Source organism: Xiphophorus hellerii, chromosome 10 (assembly GCF_003331165.1).
Source record: "Xiphophorus hellerii strain 12219 chromosome 10, Xiphophorus_hellerii-4.1, whole genome shotgun sequence".
In the NCBI taxonomy this organism is placed as follows: Eukaryota; Metazoa; Chordata; class Actinopteri; order Cyprinodontiformes; family Poeciliidae; genus Xiphophorus; species Xiphophorus hellerii.
The window spans coordinates 12,519,241-12,535,535 of record NC_045681.1 but is presented as its reverse complement, the minus strand read 5'-3'; the positions used below and the strand labels follow the sequence as shown (position 1 = coordinate 12,535,535).

Genomic DNA, 16,295 nt, shown 5'->3' with positions numbered 1-16,295 from the left:
CAAGTGGTCCATTAAAATCAAAACCAAAATACTTCAGATTTGGAAGTAAATCTGCAAGGCTTCTCATTGGGACACAGACAATGGGGAAATAAAAGTTAAAATCTTTGAGAACCATGTATTTCTATTTATCCACCTAAGGATTAGACACTGATTTGTGACAGATAATACCATTAAAACAAATAGAAGTTTGCATTGGGGGTCTGAAAACTTTTGCTGTTTATTCTGTTTTGTAGTGGGGGAAAGTAACTTTAATAGTGCTTTCCTTCTTTTGGTAGTTTATAACCAGCAACTATTCTGCAAAAGTGTCTTCCCAGGCATTGACCCGGGGCCCTCTGGCTGTCGAAGAGCGGGGATTAAGTCTCCATCTGTGTTAATGGAGATTAATGTGCTTCTGTGAGAGCTACTCAGTGCTACGACTCAAAGCGGCCTTGGTGGTAAACACTTTGCAGCGAGAGTGAAGAGCCTACAGCACTCTTATTTTGTAGCTATTTTGTGTCATGTTAGGACATTTAACTGCAAGGGCGAGGAAAAGTGAGCTGAGATTTTATTAGAGTTTCAGTCCCATCTTCCTGCCTATTCATAAAAAATGAAAACTGAAAATATGTTTGACAAGTTGAGCTGATGCCTTTGGGATTAGTTCCCACTTTATGAGCATTAACCAGTAGAAGCCACTGATTTACCCCACTTCTGTTTTTCATATGACTGCATCCTAAGCTTGCATTAGACAGAGGCATGGATCTCTTGCATCTCCAAATTGCATCCATTGATACTAAATATCGCCATTGAAATTTCTAGACTCTTCCCCCATTTTGTCCTCAGTGCCACTTAAGCAAGACACGATAATCGTTACCACATAGACTGTTTGGGATTTGTGAACTTGTGCAAACATATGAAAGGCCAAGGTGGCCTTTATTTCTCACGTGCACACATAAGAGCTTAGTCCCGTGTGTGTGTGTGCATGAGTGAATTTGTTGCATGCAGCTATAGACTGTTAAGGAGTCTAATTCTTGAGTTATACAAAGAGCCCAGTGTGCCGCACACAGCTCCCGGTCTCCCCCCACCTAATCAACCATGATCCCAGGAGACAAAGCCCTTTGATTTGGAAGAACAAGAAGCAATGCTAGGATGCCTGATTGGCAGAGTCGGGAACTGAAATCAGTATTGAAATCTTTTGACAATGAGGTCCAAACTCCTTTCTGGCCCACACAAATGCCTTTTAGCCCAACTCCAAGAGAATTTAGAAGAGAGTTAGCTCAGAGAAGGACAGAATAAGGAAGAAAGACTGTTGACTGTTTGAGTTGAGACGGTGATTAGTTACGGTCTGGAATATATGCTTATCATGTGTCTATCTGAGAGTGATTTAAAGAAATCCCCAGCTTACATCATCTTAAACAGGAATGTTAGATCTGGAAAAGCCATGATTCTTTCTATTCACTGTTAAAGGATTGATGTGACATTAGAGGAGTTTGGCCATGTTCATAATAACTCTTTTGTTTGAAGATGGGTGTAAGTAATCGCCCAGTGGACTGGGTTGATGTCTGGGTCATTCACTGAGTATTTAGCTGGAATGCAAATACAAGCTATATGTTCCTTCACACTGTTTTTTAGCAATTGCATAAAATAGAGTATGTATATTTGTTAGGATTAAAAGACATTTCCTGCTCAAGAGATCAAACTTTCCCTTGTCCATCATGGATGATCGACCATTAAAGTAAAGACAGAGCCAATCAGTATAGAGAGGATGGTGAAACTGAATTTTCAAGATGCTAACTGGAGGCCTGCTATAATTACCAACAGCCTTGGCTTTGATATACAGCTCAGTCTGCAATGTATTTTTCCTGCTTATGTCACCACCTTGACTAGCTAACTGAACTGTACCACAAGGTGCAGCTTCTTTATGTGTAACCCATAGTGGAAGGATAACTTCTCTTTTTGAATTCAGGACTAAAAAATTTATTTACATTGGGTTTTCAGCTTTGAGTAAAAGGAGGGATCATGATCAGGAGAGGCTTTGCTTTCTGTATGTGGCATATAAATAGATCTTGATAAAACTCAATTCTGAACTAGTGAATCTAAGCTTTTTTCTAAGTTGAGGGTCATCTTGGACATACCTATGTTCAAAACCTAGAGTAAAGCTTAACTGAGCTGCTCATATATTTGCCTGACCTTATTTTCAATAAGAGCAACTGCATCCTCTTTCTATTTTGTATACTTTAAGTACATAAATAGTGGGATGGATTTAAAATAATAATTGTTCCCAAGTGGTAGGTGCGTTTAATGAAACAGTGTACCCACTGAAAAGAATCAGGTGTTAAAATAAACTAAGATGTATATACACCCAAATTATTTTTTTGCATAAATGTGTCCCAGTGTCTTCTGCAGAGATACACAATATATGATAGATGTGCATTTATGAACTCTGTGTTATTACATGAAATAGTGTAAGAAAATTGATTTACAGTGGGCAGTGGTGTTATAAAGCTCATAAATCACGTACAACAAATTCTGGTAATTTTTTACACGAAAACATCATTTGGGAAAACTCAAAAACGATTGACTTAAAGCATAATAGTTTTTCTTCAAGAAACCCTAACCACCCGTTATGCTAATTGAAAAATAACCTCTAAAACTCTCATCGATAAGTTTCAGGCAAAAATAAAACATAGATTTTTAGAAAGATGCACTGCAAGCCAATGAGACTGGTCTATCTTCATATAGGACTAAGCTGCCCAAGTACTTCCAACCCATGTTCCATTTCATGCTCCAACTCTCACATTCAATATTGAATGAGGAAGCTTGGCAGTAAAGCCAACACAATAAATTAAAGCTGAAGAGAAGTATCAAGCTGTTTCTCGATTTCAGATTCAATGACGCTGAGAGGAAAAAAAATATCTTAAAAAATCTAGTTTCAGTTCAAATGTCTCATTAAATTGTGTTTCTCATTACACTTTATCATCATTCTTTTCTTTGGCAAGAGTAACAAGAGTTTGTTCATCATTAGTTTGTCCAACATTTGACCTTATGTAGAAATGTACCCTTATACACGGTGTCAAAAAATCCTTTGTGTCCACATTTGCCTATCAGATATATAATAACAAATTAAATACATACTTAAGGTATCATGGTTTTTACACAAAACAACATTTTATCACATATTAGGGAACAAAATATAAATAAATGTGACACAATGACTCCACGTGAAAAGCAAAACTTTAAATAAAACCCATTTATCCATCTTTCTCAAATGACCTTCAGCCAATATCTGAATTCATAATGTTGAAATACACTTTTTTTCCAGCCTGAGGTAATGTGTCATTTATCCACGTTTTGTCATCTTGATCTTTTTCTCCCTTTGGCAAATAAGCATCCTCCAGCAAAAAAACAAAAAGCCTTAAACTAAACTGCAAAATGTTTGCATAGAAAATATGACAGGAAAAGAGGGCTTCTCTGTGCCCTATAAACATCAGAGTGAGATAAAAACCGGGCTAAGAATCCTATCTTTAAGATTGGTGCACATCACTTACACACTGAGGATTAGACCCAGACAGAGAGTAGAGATTAGTCAGATTGGCTAGTTCCCTAAGGGTTTCAGATAAAATTCTCATTCTCACACAAGCAGCAAGGATCAGATACATTCCTACATTTCTGCATCTGCAATTTTCATCTCCCCGGTCTGCAGAGGGAAACGTATCTGGGAATGATCAAATAAACTACAAAACACTACAACCTTGAATATAGCAGCTGCACTTTGGGTTGTCTTGTTATTTATTTGTTCAGTGGTCAAAGGATGAAATGGAAACAGAAAAATAAATGTTTGATACGAAAATTGATTCCCTGTTGTACTGCATCACATCTCTGCTTAACATTAGCCTATATGGAGAGAAGAATTAGAAACTGTATAACAGTGGCATAGCCATTAGTCACCCCACTGTGTTTTATTTGAGCAAATTTTCTTCATCCATCCATTAATCTGGTTTATTTGGGGTTGGGTTGTGGGGGAACCAGTGTGAGTAGTGAGATCCAGACTTCCCTCTTTCCAGCCACTTGGGCTCGCTCCTCTGGAGGAATGCTAAGGCATTCCCAGGCCAACTGAGAAACATAGTCCCTCCAACGTGTCCTGGATCTTTCTCTAGGTTTAAGCCTAGTGGGGCGTGACCGAGCTTCTCACCCTCTTGAGAGCCCAGATAACACATCAACTTCTTGTATCCATGATCTTGCTTATCACAGCGATAAGCAAATTGCAGTGGGTCCTGATATCTACTTACTTGCATAAGGTGGGCGAATATGACACCCAGAGGAGGGTGGGATGTCTGTTTGGTTGGGGGTAGTGAAGAGGAGGGTGATTAGTTTGTTCCTGAACTAAATCTGTTAAAGACTGTGTTCAATTCATCGGCTCTGTCCAGAATCCCATGTATCTGATCCTCCTTTTGCTTGGAGGCTGTGATCTTCTTCACCCCTGACCAAACATCTGACCAAACATCTCTGACATTGTTCTTTTGGTCTCTTTTAAAATTACATTCACCAATAAGGACTTGTGAAGTCATATTTGTGGAAGCTTATTGGTCACTAGCCAGCCAGCTCATTTCCTTCCTCTTTATTTTAAGCTTCAGATTTTCTTTTTTTTTTTTGTTTTTTGTTTTTATTTTTATAAAGTGTGGTTCATGTTGAAGACAAACCCAGTTAATTACTTCCGACCAACCTGTCCTTGTTTCAGCTTCAGCAAACAATATCCCCGACAAACACAAAAACAATATACGTTGGCACCCGGAGCTGAATGGAGGCATGTATTACCCTTTTTAATTATCAAATAGCAGGATGTCTCAGTGACTGCTATTTCTCTACAAACAGCTTCTCCCCCTGAGCAAAACATATAGCAATTAACTACCAAATTGATGGGTAGTGTTCATAGAGTATATGTTTACACCCATATGTGGGATAATGATGTCCTTGGCAACGGATTACAATAGTGTAATTCATCACATTAAATGCCTGAGCTTTTGTTGTTGGTTGACTTAGAAGACCATACTTTCACCTCATCGAATGAATCAGATGCTGTATGGTTACAGGCTTAAATAAATATACAAAACAAATGGCTTTGTAACAATAAATTTTTTTAATTCTTTGATTGCAAAAACATCAAAACCACTATTTCACCTTTAAACTCTCTAAAAGGTGTTTATTTAAAATAGACACCTACACTTGGTGTTACATCTCTCCCACACTGTGCCTTCCCTTCAGTCTCGTCCACTCTTTAACACAGAACCATCTCATTTTTAAGATCATTCTGCCTTTATCCTTTTTCAATATTTCTAAGGCTGAAGGAAGTAGTCAATAATAAATGACAGCTTGCACCCCCAGCATCTCTTATAAACTTGAAGAAATGTTTGCACAGCTTAAAAATACATTAGATGTGGCAAAATTATGTTTTCATTTGATGTTATCTGAGATGCTATAAAATTTTGTAGAAGTGTACACATGCCAAAGAGCACATTAATAATGATATTTACTTTGATGTTCATTTTTATTCTGACTATTGAAATTAAAAATATGCTCAGAGGCATCACAGTGGCCTGAAAAACCCCCCCTGCTCAAATACAGATAGTTTTATCCTGAAGGGTCTTTCAAGTGTAACAAGGGAATGACCCCACAGGAGCAGCTATTCATCGGGTGGTTGAGTGCACTGCTACAAGCAACAGAAAAATCTATATTTAGACTTTTGTCCTCTCTGCAAGGGAACAATGTACAGCAGAACAGTTCAGTAAGAGCAAGAAATAAAACTATTAGAGCTTTGAGTTTGTATGGTTTAGGATTGAATCTTCCTAAATAATATTCTATTTTGTTCAGCAATTTTTTTTTTTTTTTGCTCTTCTTTTCTCCAGGTGACAGGCACAATGGGCAACATGAGGACTGGCCTCCACCAGCACCTAGCAAGGCTGGATGAGATCTTTGCCACAAGGGGCGACTATGTGCAGACCTTGCAGTTCATGCAGCAGATGGCGGACAACGTGATCAAACAGCTGCTGGGGCTGCCCGACTGGGACCAGGCCAAAGTGGACCTGGCGACCATCGCTGATCAGACTGCAAATATAGAGTACTACAGGTGAAGACAAAGCCAAAAATACATGTCTGGCTCATTAAGTGGAGGGAGGGGAGCTTGGGTTGTTACAGTGGCTTGCAATTGTTGCTAAACCCTGTGACATTTTCTACATTTAGGTATTTTCTTGGAATTTTATGCAATTTACTAATATTAAGCAGTGGATAATTGTAAACTGGAGGGAAAATGATATTTGATTTTCAATACTTGCTTTTCAATTCTACTTTGCTTTGTGTTGCTTTATCACATAAAATCCTAGTAAGATACATTAACATTGCTGGTTCTAAGATAAAATGTGAAAACCTTGTTTATGTTTATCATGGTAAGGCACTGTATATGACAAAATGTCACCTTTTCACACCTGAGAGGACATATTCAGAGTGTGTATCTTCCTTCAAATTTAAAATTCTGACTCTATCCATGAATATTACACAAAGTTGCTGTATAGGCAAATTTATGCTGAGGGCAAAAGTTGAGCATGCATTTTGAAAATGCAGGTCCATTACAGAACTTTTTCAGGATGCAGCTATTTGTGTCCAGGGAGTGAGCTGCATCTTCATACTCTGATGTCCAAGCTAGGTGAGCTGTGAGGAATTTATGTGAGGAGACTTCCAAGCATCAGTCAAAGTCCCTGCAGACCAGGAATGAAGCATTACATGTTTATGAACATTAAATCTAGATATAGTCCTTTGGTTCTTAGAGAAGCAAATATGATTCACCATATGATATCAAGTTTATTTTTATGGCTGCAATCCCTGAGCAATTCAACCACACAATTATATATCTAATTTATGGGTTGGGAGTGAAATCCAGCATGTTATGACCCGGATATATCACTTTGTATTGCATAATGCATGATTTTACATGGATGCATCACCCACTTATTTAAAAAGTGGCTCTAACATGGAAACTAACTTACCAAGCACAATGTGTGGACTCTAATTATTTTAGATTATTGGCCATTCTGACATCAGTCAAAAATATTAACAGTTTTCAGAATATTTGAACCTCGTTATAGGATGTGACTATTTTACAATACAATAGTTCAATATTACTTGGACCCTTGCACGTATCTTGTGTTATTGCTTTTTGTCACAGACATTTTAGACCATCTAATTTTAATATCATATAACAAAAGTTTGAATAAACTTAAAAAGCAGCTTTAAAATGATTTTTTAGGTTAAAAAAAGGCATCCTAACTAATCGCATCCAGGCTTGAATACTGCCAGAACTTAAGAATCATAAAATAGGGTGCGGTGGTGAAGCAGGGGATGAGCACGACCCACATAAGGAGACCTTAGTCCTCAACGCGGCTGATGCAGGTTCGATTTCCGGCCTGATGACCTTTGCCGCATGTCTTTCCTCTCTTTCAATACCCTACGTTCCTGTCTGAGCACTTTCAAATAAAAAAGGCCACTCGAGCCAAACAAAGAATCATAAAAAAGCTCAAACAGGAACTGTCTGACAGCATGAGGTAGGCTGAAGAATTTTAAGAAGTAGCTTAAGTAGAAGGTTTGTTGTATACACAGAGGAAAGCAGCTGCTATTACCTTTTCATTATCTCTACAGGTCATGGACCTTAAATATTCTGTCTGTTCTGAGAGCATTTTTAGTCACAGGCCCAGTGACCTTTCAGCATTTACAGACATGCTGTATGTTTGTATTGATCTCTAAGGTGACTCCTCTGCTTTGCAGATAAAGTAGTCCCATGCTAATACAGTGGGCTATCTTGGTGGACTGACACTACAGCTCTCATTAGGCTTGTTTTTAACACTTCATCCAGATAAATAGTTCCTGGAAGGTTTTATGTGTTTACATGAATGTGTAAATGGACGCACTGGTACCCAGCAGCAGCATTTCCAGAAATCGTTTCGTAATGCTTCAAAACAATTTAGATTGACTTACAGCGCTGGTGTAAAATTTTTCGAATCCACTGAACCTTTTCACGTTTTATGATGTTACAACCAAAAACTTTTATGTATTTTATTGGGACTTTATATGTTGGACCAATGTAAAGCTGTTCATATTCATAAAGTGAAAGGGGGTTGATGCAAATAAAGATCTTAAAGTGTGGCTTTCATTTGTATTAAGCTCTCCTGAATCAATACTTTGTGCAACCTATGGGAGTTTGTCCCTCCTAGTGCCACACATTTAAAGAATGGTCTCAAACTCCAGTCCTCAAGGGCCAGTGTCTTGCAACTTTTAGATTTCACTCTGCTTCAGCAAACCTGGCTCCAGTATTAGCTCATTAGCAGAACTCTGAAGAACTTGAGTGGATGCTCTTGAGGCAGTTTAGCCATTTAATTCAAGTGTGCAGGACCAGGCAAACGTCTAAGAGTTCCAGGATTGAGGACTGCAGTTTGAGACCATAGCCTTAAGGCACTTGGTTGGACTGGATTCTACGTATTTAGGGCTATCTATCAATAAAAACCCTTGAAAATGCATAAACATTTGTAACAGGACAAAACTTTTTTGTTTGCAGCTTTCTGTAATAAAGCTTTCACATTTTCCTCCCTCTAACCAAAAGTTCCTTAGAAAACACTTTTTTTGTGATGCTTACATGAACTCTCTCCACCCCCTCATGCATCTGTGCTTTCCCAGTCTGACTAATTGGATTAAGGATGACAGAGGCAAACACGGTGGCACCGCAGTGCCTCCCATGTCGATGCATCAGCTTCTCATGCTTTACGCCATCAGTGAAGGAAAAGATTAGACAAGGGCGAATCAGTGGAAAGGTGGAGGTGAGGGAGAAATGAAAGGCTAAGAAAGATAGGGGAGGCTGGGATAACATGAAGATGGGGAAAAAGATTAAACAGAGAGGGGGAGGAATAAATAAAAAAAGTACGTACATGAGAAAATCTGAGGTTTTGTTGAGTAATGAGAATGCGGGGTGGTGGGAAGTAAGTCAAAAATGGAAGAGAATATCAACACACTGCTGAAGAAGGATCAGAGCAGTGGAGCAAAATAAACCCTGATGGGAATAAATAGACAACAGCGGCTGACAGGTAGGATAGATTGATAGATCTTAGTGCAGGAGTGAAAAGTGTTTTCTTTCTTATTTTCATCAGAACATTCAGCCATATGGATTCAAAGGGCTTCATAATTAACCAGCTGGACAGATTCTGTTGTGTACATCTGCAACTTGATTACTATTCACAGAACAGATGGTTTTACTAAGGAAGACAAAGCTGGTTCTCAAACACACACATTCACAGACCCCCGCTATGTTATACATGTCTACTAATGTGAATGTTCACATTCACATCACATGCCCTCTTTCGTTTATCTTCCACATCTTACTATCTAACAGACCCAATAGAAAATGTCAGTTTTTTTCCAGTTTAGACTTTTTTTTTGTATCTTTGTAATTATTCTGGCAGATTGTGTTTGAAAGTTTAATCAGACATGGGTAACTGCATGGTTTGAAAACATTTTGGTTTCTACATCTGCTCAAGAAGAATCGAAATCCATTTGTTCAAATAACTGTTTCTGCTGCTCTCTATGGAAACCTGAAATCAGCATGTTGTCTTGTGTTTGAGCAGGAGCATAAGCTTAATATTGAGGTTGTTATTGTATTTTATCCCTTTTATTTGTATTTTCATCTATTCATTTTACTGACTTTACCAATATATGTTATTATTCCACATATTCACTAAAACCTGCTATTTATTTCTCCTTAAATTTCACAAGGTTATTGTTTTGTTATGCACTATTCTGACTCTAACAAATTTGAATACCTATGCTAACTTTTTTAATGCTGTCATTTTTAAATGGTTATGGATACTATAGATGTCCTTTGTGAACATATATTTCCTTAATATGCCCATTCAATAGGTAATAGATAATCAATCAATCAAACTTTATTCATAGAGCAGTTTAATGCAGTCAGGTATAACACAAAGTGGTCTACAGAAGGCAAAATCAATCTGCAAAGCACTGATGAGCACCAATGGCTTTGATTTCAAGGGGAGGCTACTGTTCTAACAATGTTTTAGCATATTAACTCTCCATTTCTTGTAAATGTGCTTTTATTTTGAGCCACACATACCATGACATTTTGGGGGATGGAGAAACAATAACCTTTAAAGACTTGGAGTGTCTCTTTAAGAAATTCCCATTGTATATTTCTACTGACATCCATTCACTGGCAGAAGTTTAATTGTTTTCTTCCGCTTGTGTCTCAAGATGGCTAACCTACCTGTTGCTCCTCATCCTGGACCTGATCATCTGCCTGCTAGCCTGTCTGGGCCTGGCCAAGCAGTCACGCTGGCTACTCACCACGTAAGTCTACATGCACCTTAAAACGGCTACTTTTACATGGTCCATCTTTTTTTTTTTTTGTCGTGTGTGCTGTTTTCTGTTTTAAATGGTAAACCACAATCAGTGAGATAGTATGAAAAGCTCACTATTTAAGCTACATAGCAAAATGTGAGACTACATAACTAGTTAAACAGAAGCCAAATAAAAGGGAAAATTGTTCTCAGCTGTAATTGCAGTGCAAGTTTAATTTGCTGAAATGTTAGAATGTCAGTACACAAAGTTAACTTTGAAAACAATCTCTTACAGATTTTAAATTTTATAGTTATATGTAGCTGCAATATAATATCTACATTTCATAATCAGTGGAAAGTCAACCTGATTGACAACTACTGTTTTTTTATGTTGAGGGAGTTGATGGTCAACATACCAAAACAATTGTTATCTTTATGGGGCATTTACTTTTTCACAAATGATGATTTGAATAGAGTTTTTCCTGTAAAAATTTAAATAAGATCTGAGGGCTACCGGCTGTTAGCACTGTGGTCTCGCAGCAACAAGGGCCTGGGTTCAAATCGCAGTCTGGTCTTTCTGCATTGAGTTTGCATGTTTATAACGTAGGGTATGGTGCAGAAAAAAAAGGCTAATGAAAATGCATTTAATGTAGCTGGATCTTGAAAGGATATTCAGTGCATCTCTAGATGGAAAGAAAGAAAGAAAGAAAGGAAGGCAGAAAGAAACTTATCTCTTGTAGTAGTTAAACACACTACTATCGTGATAAAGTTGCTTAATTACATATAATATGCAGCAGAGGAAGAAGAGATAAAAAGAGGTTTGTAATGATTCATTTTAAACTGGGGCAGATCACAGGAGCGGGTGTGGGGTTTCTATATCTTCCCATGGGAAATATTCTGTGTACAAGGCAGCTAAGCCCTGGATCATATCCATGTACAAACACGGCTCAGCTTGCCCCGTCTTATTTGACCGTTTGCCTTTCAGTGCTGCCAGCAGGAGGCTGAACTATCTCAGAGTGTTGCCGTCTCAGTGGCTTTGCTCTACAAATTGAACCGGAGAGCTGTGAGGAGATGGGAGCTAGGCCATTTGATGTTATCTACAATATAACTTCCTGAGAATTGTTATTCCACTTAAACACTTGACCTGCTTTAGACATGAATTAGAAAATGTCTGACAGAAGCAAACATGGCAGATGTTTGAAGTGTCATATGGTAGACGATTAATTATTTAGCTTGGTCTTGTAAAATGTTTTTCACATTAATATTTAATGGATTTGATCATGTAGAAGTGACAGGAAAACAAATAGATTTCTGACACACATAAATCTATGTATGTCTTCTCTGTGTGTTAAGGCACAGAGTAGCCTTAACATGCTTCTCTGTGCATATTAAGGCTTGCCCTATAGGTTATTATTGCACTGGAATTATGTGCTAGATATCAAGTTTGATTTTTATTCTTGGCGTCTATTGTTCATTCTGTTCTCAAGAAGGCGTTTTCAAGAAGACAGTAAATCCATTGTGGTCTAAAATGATTTGACTGAATGTTCCTCTGTCTTTTTTAGGCAAAGTGGGCTGAAGTAAACTTGCCCTACTAACCACAAAGACCCCTATCCCTCCTCCCACTTTACCCTTTAACCCCAACACAAACACAAGGCGAGTTAGTGTCAAGAGTGCCTGCCGTCCCAGTGGAGGCTCTCCTCCAGTGGAGTGGAAGTGGTTGGAGCCAAATTACACTCTAGAGGGCTACTAGCTCCTTGTGGTGCTTTGAACCGCCTGATTGGGTGTTGCTGAGACATAGAGAATAACAGCTTTGACAAGACTTTCAACTCACATGTGAAACAGGGAGGGACAACCGTAAACTTTGCTGTAAACTTTATCTTTTTTTTTTTAAGGTTGAGCCTTGTTCTTGGAGGTGTAGTAATGATTAAACACTGACATAAAACTGACATGTCAACATGTGAGCACATAAGAAACCTGTTGGTAAAATTATATCTTACCCATTTTATAACCTGAAATTTATGGATCGAAAGTGCATCCCTGAACAGAAGAACATCGTTAGACCGGTTATGATCAACGACATACAGGAAGGCTCTTTGGGAAGAGTAATAAGCAGCTTTACAGGGGAAGCGAGCTCTCTATCAGTGACCTTGAGTGTCCATTCCGTGAGCCATCTTGCACTTTATAAGTTTGATTAAAAGCAACAGAACTAAAGCAAAGCAGACAGACCATTTTAGCATCTCTTTGTTCATCTCTCAGGAACGTCTCTCTGTTCCTGTGACTCACCCTTTTAGTCACGAATGCCTATTAAAACCTCTTTGCTTAGTATAAACTTTAGTACTTGTAAAACAAAACACAAATTGTACATATCAAGATGCTTCTAAAGAGAGTATCTGCTGAATATGTGCTGAAAACATTTATTTTTCATTGCACTGTAAGCGCAGATCCAGGGCTTAGGATTTTTGTTTTTCTAATTTAGCCCTACTTTGAACTCCACAGATTTAAAGGGTTAAATTGATGGAGGAAAATGTCCAGAGTTACTTTTTAATTAAGTTTCTAGCCATCCAGCTGAAGTTTTGGTTGAAAGGTTTGAGCTTCCATATGCTACTAAGCTAACATTTGCAAGCAAACCTTAATACTGTGTTGTAAATTGCATTTTTTTTTTTTTTTTTGGTATGGCTACGTCAGGTTTTGTATGCATTGGTTGAAGAAAATGCTCTGTACTTTGTAGTCTTTATGATTGCCATCTTGGGTTTGTAATTTTGGAAAGGAGAACAGGTTCAAACCGCAACTGTTAAGAAAAAACTGTTCTTTTAGCTACATGAAAGCTACGATATTCTTCATTTTGCCACAACTTTAAATATTCACACATTTGGAATTGGTAACGTTAAAAAAATGCAACTTTTGAAACATAAATGGACTTTCCTTTTAGAGGCAACATGCATAGGCCATTCCAGAAAAAAAATTATAAAATAAATGTATATATTCGCCTCTCATGCATGTGTTTGCATTTTTCATCCTTTCCAGTTGTCTTTTCAACCAGTACATGTCCATGATGCTTCACAGAGATGTAATTTTGGCCTATTGTATACAATAATAATGACCTTTTCTAAGTCGTGTGTCTAAGTGCAGACTGGAGGAACGGCAGTTCTTTAATATTCAACGAGTCACCGAAAGATCTAGCTGTGTTCCAACAGCAAAAAAAATCAGGTCACAGGTGACAGGTTTTGAGATGGTGCTTAGAAGGATAAAGAGCGAGAAAGATGCCATGCAGCTTTGGAATATTGGTTAATCAAAGAACACCAAAACATTAACCTTTAAGCAAATTTCCAGATTTTAAGTTTTTCTCACCAAATTCAGATTTTAGATGCTTAAAATACCTGTTGGTTTATGTAATATTAAAAGCATAAGATGCCAATCCCATTCCATCTTCACAGGGATTGCAGTTTAAGAAGGGAAACTCTGACATTCCTCTCCCAAGCGACACTGCAGCTTCATTCAGGGAGATCCCAAGATATTCCCAGGTCAGAAGGAAAATATGTCCTTGCAGCAACTTTTGGGTCTGCCCCAGGGTCTCCTCTCAGTGGATTGTGCCTGGAAAACATCCATAGGGAAGTCCCCTCGAGGCATCCTGTTCAGAAGCCCGAACCAAAATTTCATTTTGAGCTTTAGTGCATGTTCCCTTACAGATGACTGAGCTTGTCTTTCTTTTTCTAATGCTGTGTCCCGCCGCAAACAGTGGAAGCTCATTTCAAAATTTCAATTCAGTTCAGTTTAATATGACTTTTTTTTATTTCAACGGGGAATTAAGTGTTGCTGTCATATCGATCAAGTATCTTCAGAGTCATTGTGGATGCTGATGCTGTGGTAGAACCAGAGGCTCAACATCTGGTCTGGGTTTCCTTTATAGCATCTAGAGTCTAGAGTGAGCTTTACTGGGGAGGTTGAGGAGTCTAAAAGTACTTTCTTACCAAACAGAATTAACTCAGTAAAAACATAATTACTAGCAGCATAAACAGACGTTTCAGACCTCTACAACCCAATTAATGCTTTCCAGCAGTTTCATTTTTTTATTCCAAAAATTAAAAGCATCTCTAGAGTTCTTAAATATACGTTTATGTAGAAAAAGATCAAAGGAGAAATACAATGAGACATTTTATTTAGGGGTATCAATTATTTATTGCACGACTCACTGAAAAGTAATTTCAGACATTGGTATGTGGAGTGTTACAAGCAACCCTGTGATTATAAATATCTGAAAGTGCATTTTGGATATGTATTGAGAATTCTAAGAATTAAATCAAAAATATTTATCAAGTCTACCTACTAGAATTTGAAATGGAGATTTGAACTTGTGTTCCTTGAAACTCCCTCATGTACAAGTTTATAGTGATCTCTAATTTTAATTCCAAGAATAATTCCTTGTTATTAGAGTAGTAAAATAATAATAATGAAAAAAATGTAATTGGAGATCGGAGCGTGGTCTGATTACATGTGATAATGACCTTCCATACAAACAAGTCCTGTGTTTCTGCTTTGAAGGTTACTTTGTTCTTTTTTCACCTCACCAAAATAATTATTTATCCATTAATGATAAAGGTTTATTCAATTCTGGTATGAACAGTTGTCAAGTATTTCTTTTTCTTTTTAGGATAGAGGAAAACCTATTTTCTAATGTGATTTAATTCATAGTGACTGGTGTGCATCCACCATTGCATCATTTGCCTTGCTCCATGGGCTTTTGTGACTATTTCACTGAATCTGCTTTGCTTGAGGTTTATACCCCATTTAATGCTTTTCTGTTGAATTCAGGGAAGCCGTTTGACTACCAGAGCACAGGATTCAGTTACACAGCATCGCTCCCTCGCTCGGTTAGAACTTGACCTGCTGGCACTGAAAGGGCAATCTGAGGACATTTTTTCTCTTGTCCACCCATTCAGTGTAACACTTGTTTAAAGCCGGTCTCATACTTCAGTAAAGTCAAATGTTAATGGTTAGATCGATAAATCCCGGCCATTTGTTCATAGAACTATTGAAAACAAAGCTGCAGTCATTTTTCGTCCACTGTTGATCTTTTAGTTGATGCAACAAATAACCATTTTATGTAAATTTAGGATGTCTTAGGAGCGTCTCCCCACAGATTTATCAGCACCCCTTGAAATAATTTGCAAAAAGCATTAAAGCAAATCAATAATTAAAATATTTTTTTGTGAAATGCTAGATAAAGTGCTGTGATTTTTATTTATTTTTTTATTACTTTAAGCTCCAACTCTGTGGAACGTAGTTGTGTATTTTTGCCCACTGCCGGTCAGCTGACTTTTCCTCACTTACAAGAAAGAATAAATTCAGTTGTTTGAAAATATCATCAGGGTTTTAGTTCACTGAAATGAAACAAAATTTGAGCATCCGCACGGGTGATGAAAGTCCCATCCACTTACAGGGCCATAATCAAATGCGGGTCAACGGAGCGGAGAAGGACTACTGACAGCTTAGTCGTGATGCTGCAGTTACAACTTCAGAGACATTCATGTGGACGCCAATGTGTTTTCCAATGTGTAGGATAGTTATCTCACTTCTTTTCTTTTCTTCATGGCCCAAACAATTACTATCTAATGGAAAATGGTGATAATAAATTTAAAGTTAGTCACTACTACCTGTTAAATGAGTTGCTAAATGTCTTCTGACATAATAAATCAGAATACTGTATACAAGAGCCAATCTTGGGCCCAATGACAACAAATTAAATTGGGCCCCCCCTTCACAGCTGCTTTTACAGTTTTTTGAGTCTATCTGACCCATCAAAAGCATTATAATTTTAAAGGCTTGCAACTGCCTTGCTTTCGTTGGTCCAATGCTGAGACTAGCACAATATTCATTGCTAGTGAATTTTACATGCAACAGTCCACATACTGCATGCAAATAGGTTGCTTACAT

At 37.8% G+C, this 16,295-nt stretch overlaps 1 protein-coding gene across 2 annotated transcripts in view; it reads left to right on the top strand.

Moving 5' to 3' along the window:
* ttyh2 (tweety family member 2) overlaps window positions 1-16,295 on the top strand; it is a 56,439-nt gene that overhangs the window by 28,095 nt on the left and 12,049 nt on the right. For both annotated transcript variants that reach the window (XM_032574966.1, XM_032574967.1), the window contains exons 4-5: window positions 5,880-6,100; window positions 10,279-10,374. In XM_032574966.1, coding sequence (XP_032430857.1) covers window positions 5,880-6,100; window positions 10,279-10,374 — 317 coding nt within the window. The remainder of the gene's footprint in view (window positions 1-5,879; window positions 6,101-10,278; window positions 10,375-16,295) is intronic.